A 9,229-nucleotide genomic window follows, 5' to 3' on the forward strand; every position below is an offset into this window, starting at 1 on the left:
TTAATAATATGTACTTGTAGTAGTAATTATAGATACATTGAACTTGGAGGTGGTATGGGGTGAAGGAGATTAGGAGAACAAAACTGAAGATGTTGGGGACCAGTCACATTTCTACAAGCAAAGAGAGTTGACCATCTTCCCAGGTAGAAACACATGCATGCTGGTGAAAAAGCCAGGTGCCTCATTCATCCCGGTAATTCACAGTAAAGGTCCACACTCCTGCTCCAAATGCTGAAACCACACTCGTGTACTGACCTTCCATGGAAGAGGTAACTTTGAGAGTCAAAGGGACAACAGCTGTGGAGGCTGGAGTGGCCAGAGACTCCCGTCTCCTGGAAAGCTCGGTGGCACCCACAGCAGCAGACACAGGAGAGGGGAATGGCATACCGTCTTCAAGCTCACCACTGCCTCTGGGGACCTCAACGTGCTCTTGTGTCACCAAGGCTAATGTGGGGTCTGGTTCTTGTGTGGCCATTGTCATCTCTTGTGTGATGTCTGCAAAGGAGGGAAAAAGTGTTTAAACAAACCAAATTACTATACATTAAAGCCACTAGGATGTTATAAATTGAAAATCAGCAAATACTGATATCAAAGTGCCACCTTGTTAACCTCTGTGGAAGTGGGGCTCCCCTCAGTCCCTTCAAAGCTCTCTTGTGCTCCATGTGGTGGCTCTGTTCTCACCCGAGTCTCTGCATGGTCTGAATCTGTGGTCCTTGCCTGACTTACACTCTCAAATTTGGTGTCATCCCATTCATCACTTGGGACAGAAGAAACCGGAACAGCTGTGCTGACACTCACTGTGACCTTGAGGTCCCCCAGAAGACTCTCAGCTGTTGGATCAATATTCAGAGCATCCTTAGGGGTTGTCTCCAAGTACGTGGTGGCAGTGGTCTGCACATTGTCATCTGATTCTTCCGAGGGCCTCTCCCCATCATGCTCTGGGTCTGCTGTGGAATCGACCCCAGGAAAGGCAGTTGTCCTCTTGGCTGCATCTGTGTCAGCTTTCTCTATTCTTGGACTGGCAGCTAGCATTTCTTTGGTATTTATATAAGATGAAGGTGTATGTCCCAAGCTAACTGCTTCCTGACTTTCAGGTGCAAACAACTGATTATCCACATACTTCAGGAAGTCACGTGTTTCAACTGTGATCCCTTCTACAATGGGCTGGGTGCTAGAGTTGCTCTGGGGCCCCTCCTGGTGAGGATTAAGAGAAGTAGGTGAAGAGACAGCAATGATTGACAAGGCCTTGGGAAGTCTCTGTTCAGAAGACATTCCTTCAAGCTGACTGGGACCATGCCCTTGTTCACTGGCTGAGACCGCTGGCTCAGTGGAAGACTGAAGATCAGGGATGTTAGGATTCAGAAGTCCAGCTCCAGGGAGGTGGTGTTCTTTGTTGACCGAGAAGACTTTATTTAATGGCATCACAGATGGTCCCGCAGACAGTACCATAGGAGCCTCAGAGGATGCCTGCTGGGACATGTGCTCTGGAGCAGAGGAGATGTTTTCTCCATCACCTGTGTCCATCTTCCAGGACTGCTCTGTCTGGGCATAAGCGTGTGCCGTCTCCCTCTTTTCCACTTTTGGGAAAGCTAGACATTGTGTGGCTAAGGTAAGGAAGAGAACCCTACAGAAAGGCACAGAGCTGGGCAACAGTGCCGGTCTGCTCATATCGGAAGAGAAATACAGGTGGAAGGAGTTGACAGTTCCAGCAATCGATTCCTGTAGAAAAGTAAAGAACAGCACACTGTCATGTGGATATATTTTGTAAGTAAGTTCCTTTAACTTAAGTCAGAAGTACAATATCTCCTTGACTTCCTCCCAGAAAAAAAAAAGAGATAGGAGGTGGCTGTTCTACATCTTTGTCCTCTTGAGACATGGATAACCCAGTTCACTTTTCCCCTGTGAATTCTGCAGACAATTTAACTTAAAGCTCCCTAGAAAATGGTACACAAAATGACTGTAGAAATAGCACCATGTCTAGGAGATAGAAAATAAATGTTACAAATACATTTAAAGAACTCTTGTGGTTCTGCAGTGTGTATGTTTGTGGCCCTAAAATTCATGTGAGGCCTAATAAGGACAGTGTTGGGAGAGGAGGCTTTTAGAAAATTTGGTCATCAAGGCAGAGCACTGATTAATGAGACCAGGTTCCTTGTGAAAGAGCCTTCATATATCCCCTTCCCCTCTTGCCTATCATGTGAGGGTACACAAATACCTGGCTTCTGTGAACTAAGACCTAACCAGATACACAGCTACTCTTGTCCTTAGCTTGGACTTCACAGCGCCCAGAAATACACGTTGAATTTGAGGAGTTTTACTGTTCTTATGTTGCAGCCCAATTTGTGTACAATTCCCGTCTTCTCCCCCTGCCCCAGTTATGGTATCTTGCTACACACGAGTTCTGGTTTGTTTCAGTTCTGTTCAGGAAGCTATCCATTCTTCTTTCCTTTCTTGAAATCTTACTAAACAAACCAAAGGATGAAAGGGGTGTTCTGGGAGCTGGAACTGCAGCTCAGTGACAGAGTGACTAATAACCATGCAGAAGGCCCTGAGTTCAAAACACAGAAAGGGCCTAAGAGCTTAGTCTACATGACACTATGTCTCTGGATAAAATCAGTGCAGCAGGAAACATCAAGGACTGTAAGAGAGTTTAGAGGGGCATGGACTAGCATCAGGAAATTATTTCTGAATCTATTTTTCTTGTTAAAAGCTGAACGAATAGCTTCGTTCCCCCTTGGATAAAACAGGGCATTAACAGAACACACTTTGAGAATCCTCTTCTTCTATGACTATATATGTACTGTTATCATGAAGGAAAACTAAACGTTTCTGCAGTCTCAATATGTCTCCTTCAGGGAGTGGAGGTACCCACATATGTGAGCAAGTATTGTACATTTTATTATTTGTGGTCTAGTTGGCTGAAAGAAGAGTTTAATGGACAAATTAGATTGAGCAGAAAAAAGAAAAATTAAAGGTTTAACTAGCCTCAAACACCTTTCCAAACAGAGTTCTCCTTCAGGGTCTTTTTCCATCTACATCTAGAATTCTAAAGGTCTGTGTGCAGGGAAATCTGCCTCTGCCCTAAAGGATGGTGTTTCTGTGATTAAGTGCTGGGCACCTGCTTTCTGAATCCAATTACAGCAGAGAAAGTGGGGGTGAGCCACAAGTCTTTTGTGTGTCTGTGTACTGAAGCCATATGCTCCTTTTCTCCACATCTGAACTTTAGGAGAGAGTGGAATAATGGCTGTACAAATGGCAGCAGCAAGTAGTCTTCTGCTACCCAAAGGAATTTGTAGATGACTTCAAATCCCTTCATCTTCCAGGCCCATTGCACATCCAATTCCTCTCATAGGAGTTAACATCAGACAACGGGAATAGCATGACATTAGAATATATGAACAAAAAAGTGACCACAGTACGGTAATAATAACATTATTAACCCCACATAAACCATATTTTGTGGTCTCTGGCCTTTTCTTTCTTCCCTCTACACTCTACCCTCTATGTGGCTAAGTGCCCAGAAGAGAGGAAATGCTGAACAAATATTGTCTGAACAGTCATGAATATCCTCAGGCTACTCCACTGGGGAAAGAGAAAAGAGGGAATATTTCACTGCTGATGAGCATCTGTGTCTTGCATTAAGTTATCTCAGTCATCAGAATACATATGGAAGAAAAGGAAGGAATGCCTCTCGTACTGTTCATCTTGCATCTCTGGGTGCTGTCTTGCTGCGTCTCTCAATAGCTGTTAATTCTGACAAACCTCAACAAACTGACCAAATTCCTACCAAGTAGTAGATGCTAGCTCCACCTAGCTTAGAGAGCATTTCTTAGAGAGCTAATCAGTATCACCTTGTCTGTCACTCCCTATCAAGCTTGCCTAATGGCTTGGCTGTCCTCTGAGCAATTTGCCACCAGTGGGTGGGCAGATAAGCTGTTCTGCCAAGCATTATCTTTCACAATCTTGAATAGACACAGGCTTCTTTTTCAAGCCTGGGTAGAGTCAAGCATCAAAGACCATTTTTAAAAAAAGTACTACTGTAGCCTTAGACTTAACCAACAGCTATTGCAAACACTTACTTGGTCACTGTGTTCTCTGCTGAGATAGTGTTAGTGCTTCATATGACTAAGTGGACATAAGGAAACCCTTACTCAGCCATCGTCACCAGCACCACCATTGCCACCAAACCCAAGGGTAGAGAATGGAAAAAAATGTCTGGAGACAAGAGAGCGGTTTGGAAAACTTAAGTATCATGTAAAGTAGGACCTATCAGTACCACTCCGAAAGTACATGTTCCCAAAGTGCACAGATAGGGCAATCTGAAATATCTACAGCACAGTTAAATGTGGAATATTTAGTTTTCACCCAACCTCCTTTTTAAAACTTGCAATGCTGAATCCTGGCTCTATTAATCCAGCTATGGTCCTTTGGGTTAAGTCAGCACATGCCTGATTCAATGTAGTATTGGCAACTGTCATTGGTCTAAAATACAGGGTCTAAGAACAGGGCTGGATCCATCCTTTACTGTAAATTAAAGAGTTGAGATGACAGAGGATCCTTTCAGCAACCTGTCCCATCACAATGGACTGAGAAAGAACAAAGCAGCTGCAGGAGAAGTATGTTCTCCAGAGGTGCAGCAGACCAGGCCAGTGCTGACTGAGAAGAGGAGAATGCCCAGGTCAATTACAAGCAAATGCCCTCTCCACCCCACAGATCATAAATGAGTTCCTCATATTGCTTCTTTCCTGAGCTACGGTCTATTTGATGATGCAAAGAAACAAAATATCCATGCTTCTCACTCTCAAAATATCATTCTATCCTTGGCAGGAGAAACTGGCCCTGATGGTTAGAGAATTACATTCCAGTTGTAGTGAAGCTTGGGCGAATTACTACAACAACATTATTAAATGAAGAAAGAGAGGTAAGGAGACTCCTGCCACTCCATCATCATCACCATCTATATAAGGTCATCATAAGCACATTCTTTCTTCAAAGGCAGAAGACAGACAAAACCAAATGGCCACACACATGATAGTAGTTTGAAGAAATATAAATATCATGAAATATAAAACATGTGAACACAGTTCCAATACACAAGCCCCTAAAAGTTCAAAGATGGAACAATTTGGAGCATCTACAGAATGAGTCAACTGTGGAATATTTATTCTTCACCTAACTTCCGGTTTCCCATTTTCAGTGCGAAATCCTGTCCTGCGCAGTTTCCTCCAGCAAGCAGCTGCTTCCGTGTCAGGCAGTTCTTATCAATGGCCAATGTGACACTTTATTCCTCTCTTTTGTGATTCAAGAAACTCATTCACTTGGTGAGATCTCTACGCACTACTTGGCCTTTACAGGAAAGCCAAAAGAAGTTTCACAGAGTTTTCTCATTGGCAATAAACAAAGTCAATATAAAAAAATAAAACTGACCACACATCTTAACTGAAAAATATGTCTTTATCTTAGAGACCAATCCAGACTAGCATTGACGGGATTCTTTGCCTGTGCTAGAATAAACAAATCAACAACAACGAATGCAATGCACCAAGCATGGTGGCCCACACCTTTAGTCACAGCACGAGGGGGGACAGAGGTAGGCAGATCTCGCTGAGTTCCAGGACAGCCTCATGTTTACATCTATGTCTAACCAGCTGGGTCTACATAGTGGACCCTATCTCGAAGAGAAAAAGAGAAAGAAAGGAAGGAAGGAAGAAGAAAAAGGAAAGCCATATACAACTTGAAAATTAATATTTGAGCTCCTGAATAGGATGGGGCACATCAGCAATTAACAGGTAAACTTTATCATAGAAGATGAATTCATCTTCCTCATTGTTATTATAAAAACTCTTAGCACAAAAATGCTTCTATAGTGGCAAATTTTCGCAGTGCGACAGTCCAGAAGTAAACACCTACAATTCCGCCACTCAATTGCCACTTCTGCTGTAGCTACCTTAGACTTGCTGAGCCTTGGAAGTTTTGCAATCAATATTAGCACTGGTCATGCATGTGGTTCATTATTACAGTCAATGTAACAAATTCAACTTCATCCGCACAAGTGAATCAGACAGCTTTAATCTCTCCTCTGCACAATAGAAGCAGTGTTCCGTCACTGTGGAACCTCCCTCCCAGGACTCTGAATCTTTCTGAATGATGCTGCTAATGATTTGCTGGCTTCAGTGTGGAAGCTGCCAGCACAGAAGATGCTTAGCTGAGGGAGACGCACACAGGAGCTCAATAGGTGACTTGTGATCAAGGAAAAACACAGAAAGAAGGGGAGGCAGGCAATTTCTGACCACGTGCACTGGTCTTCAGTGAAGAGTTCTCTCAGAACTCTGTCGGTGGTTTCTGAACTTGCCTTAACTCTCCTTATGTTTCAAAGGGAAAACATTGGAGGCACTTGAAGCAGCCTTCTTTGCGATCTTCCCCAAGAGATCTGCATTTTAATTTGGTACCCAAATTTTCTTTCTAAGTAAAGAAAAGGATGTCTCATCTTGGAAAACTCCAAATTCTCCAGTATCCCACTTTGGCTGACCCCTTGCTTAGCCAGAGATTTATCTTCTACATGATTATATATACATTGCCTGGACTCTGTCAGTGACCAGGATGCACAACGCAACATCTCTGGACCTCAGGACGGTGCCTCTGTCTTATACCTCAGTATTAAGTGCAGCAGAGCAGCAAACTGGGTTCTGAATTCAAAAGATGGTGCAGGGATCTCCCCTGCTCAGCCCCTGCCTGCTCCACTCCCAGGCAACTCCAAAGTATCCAGGATTTCTGCTCCTCCCTTGCTCCTGTGCCAGGTCTGCAGGAGCCGAACTGGACCTCATCTGTGATCCTTCAACACAGCTGAGCTCAGAGGTCATTGGAGGCTCCATCATACAGGAGCCATCACTGCAGCAACCCATACAGAGGCCTTCAACTCCTTTGGCTGTCTGAAACTCCAAAAGGAGGCACTTGGCTTTCTTTCTTTCTCTGTCTCTCTGTCTCTTTCTCTGTCTCTCTCTGTCTCTTTCTTTCTTTCTTTCTTTCTTTCTTTCTTTCTTTCTTTCTTTCTTTCTTTCTTTCTTTCTTTCTTTCTTCCTTTGGTTTGCATAAGCTAAGGACTGGGCAGAGAGGAGGTATGCCCACCCCGGGACAATGACAGGAGAAGCCTTAGCACTGCGCCCCTACAGCTTCTACTAGGGCAACTCCACTTCCACAAGCAGCTGGATCAAGGAGGAACCCTGTGGCTGGGACACCTCCAGAAACTCTGCCCCCAGCTGCTCCTATTTACATCCTGGGCTTCTGAGGCAGCTGTCTCTGTACCTACAGAGAGGACACCAGAGTACTGTTCCTATCAGAGCAGGGATTTCTCTGGGGTCTGCTAAACAAGGGCCATTCAGAACTCTGTTGCAGAGTGGTCCCTGCTGCAGAGTTGTCCCTGTGGGAACAGAGGACAGCTTGGTGGAGCCCCTAAGGAGAGCTTTAAAGGAACTCTGAAAGAAATGTTCTGTTGCGGGAGGTCCTCCCGCTTCTCCAACCTATAGCTGCTGAGATACCAGCCCATTGGGGCATGGTCTCTCTCCCTTTAAAAAAGCGGCCAGTTCCCTCTCCCCTCTCTCTTCACTTCCTGCTCCGCCAGCAACTACACTCCCTTCCTGGTTGCGCAGAGGGCTGGGACGGTGATCTGTAAGTTTTTTCCCCTTTAAATAAATACCACCCTATTAATCATAATTCCAAACTGGTGTGGCGTTGTTTGTGACTTACGCCTTCAATGTTCCTTTCCTATCACTCAAGGCGAAAACAAGAGTTAAAAATGAGTACTGGCTCCTGACTCTTGGCTCCTTCTCCCACAAAGCAAGGTACCACATAAATCACTTTGCGGCCTGAACAAAATCTCTGAAAAGTGCTGTGATTCCTTGAAGCTGAAGATTCTAGAGTAAAGTTAGTTCAGTGACTTAAGGCAGGGATGCCCATGACTACCATCTTTGATACTCTCAGGGACTCAGTTTCCCCTTTTCGTTCCCCTATTTGTGAAGACAGAGAAGTGTCTGGAATCTTAGCTTCAGAATGGGTCACAGAGCACTTTCCCTCAGTTCTGAGTCTTACATGAGCTCGCTCCTTCAGGAAGGCCATTTTAGTCTCAGTGGTGTGCGCAAGCATGCAAGTGTGTGTGTGTGTGTGTGTGTGTGTACACTCCCATGTGTGGCTATTTGAAAACACTTACTCCCACAATTCCTACTGTGCAAGAGTAGACACTGCCATCTTATTAATCATACCCCTCTTCAGAACAGAACAGTTCTGTATTTTTTTGAAAGATAGCCAAAAATGGTTTTTGAGTAGAATATGATTAAATTTGATGGATGCATGAAATCTGGATACTATGTGTGTTCAACTTAATACATAATACATTGTGTGGTAACCAGGAGTCCTGCTAGGTCAGCCACAGCCAACTAAGTTAGGTTTCAGCATTTTCTTTTAATGTCAGTGTTTTGAAAATTAGGTCATGAGAAGCCTCCCCACTTCGACCCCACTGCCCTCTTTCGACACATAACATCACCCAGCCCACCTGTCTGGGCACTGGGTCCGAATCCTCGGGGCACCAAAGCAGGTGGGAGTTCCTTTGTTTCTATGGCCTGCCTGCACCAAGCAGGGTAGGCGCTTTGTTTGCAAGCTGCCCAACCAGCACGGAGACCTGATCTCTCAGCGCCAGGAGAGCCAACATTGGGGTGAGTTTCTGACTCCGCAGCGCCAGCCCGGGACAGGGAAGTCAGGGGTTCCTCAGCCCCCTATCCTTCTTGGGCTCTCTGCAGGGCCTCTACTCCCTGCATACTGCCTCTTTCTTTCTATCCCACCCAGCTTGCATCCAGAACCCTCCCCACTTTGGCCCCCGCTACCCTCTTTCGACACATAACATCACCCAGCCCAGCCTTTCTGGGCACTGGGTCCGATTCCTCAGGGCACCCAAGCAGGCGGGAGTTCCTTTGTTTCTATAGCCTGCCTGCACCAAGCAAGGTAGGCACTTTGTTTATGAGCTACCCAACCAGCATGGAGACCTGATCTGGGTGCCAGGAGAGCCAGCATTGGGGAGAGCCATCATTGGGCATGGAGATCTGATCACGGCACCAGGAGAGCCATCACTGGGGAGAGCCATCACTGGGAAGGTACATCAGTAGGCAAGGAGACCTGATCCTGTAAAAGAAGATCCATAAGGGAGCATTTGAAAGAAGATATGGGCAGACGCCAAGGCAAG

General features: G+C 45.2%; 1 protein-coding gene across 1 annotated transcript; it reads right to left on the bottom strand.

Moving 5' to 3' along the window:
- Positions 1–588: 588 nt before the first annotated feature.
- LOC142836105 (armadillo-like helical domain-containing protein 4) lies at positions 589–8,112 on the bottom strand. Its single transcript, XM_075950122.1, has 2 exons — positions 8,086–8,112; positions 589–1,719 (listed from the first exon to the last, which is right to left on the bottom strand). The coding sequence occupies exons 1-2, from the start codon at positions 8,110–8,112 to the stop codon at positions 589–591; spliced, it is 1,158 nt and encodes a 385-aa protein (XP_075806237.1).
- Between the last annotated feature and the right edge of the window lie 1,117 nt (positions 8,113–9,229).

The sequence above is a fragment of the Microtus pennsylvanicus genome, chromosome 15 (genome assembly GCF_037038515.1).
Source record: "Microtus pennsylvanicus isolate mMicPen1 chromosome 15, mMicPen1.hap1, whole genome shotgun sequence".
Lineage (NCBI taxonomy): Eukaryota > Metazoa > Chordata > Mammalia > Rodentia > Cricetidae > Microtus > Microtus pennsylvanicus.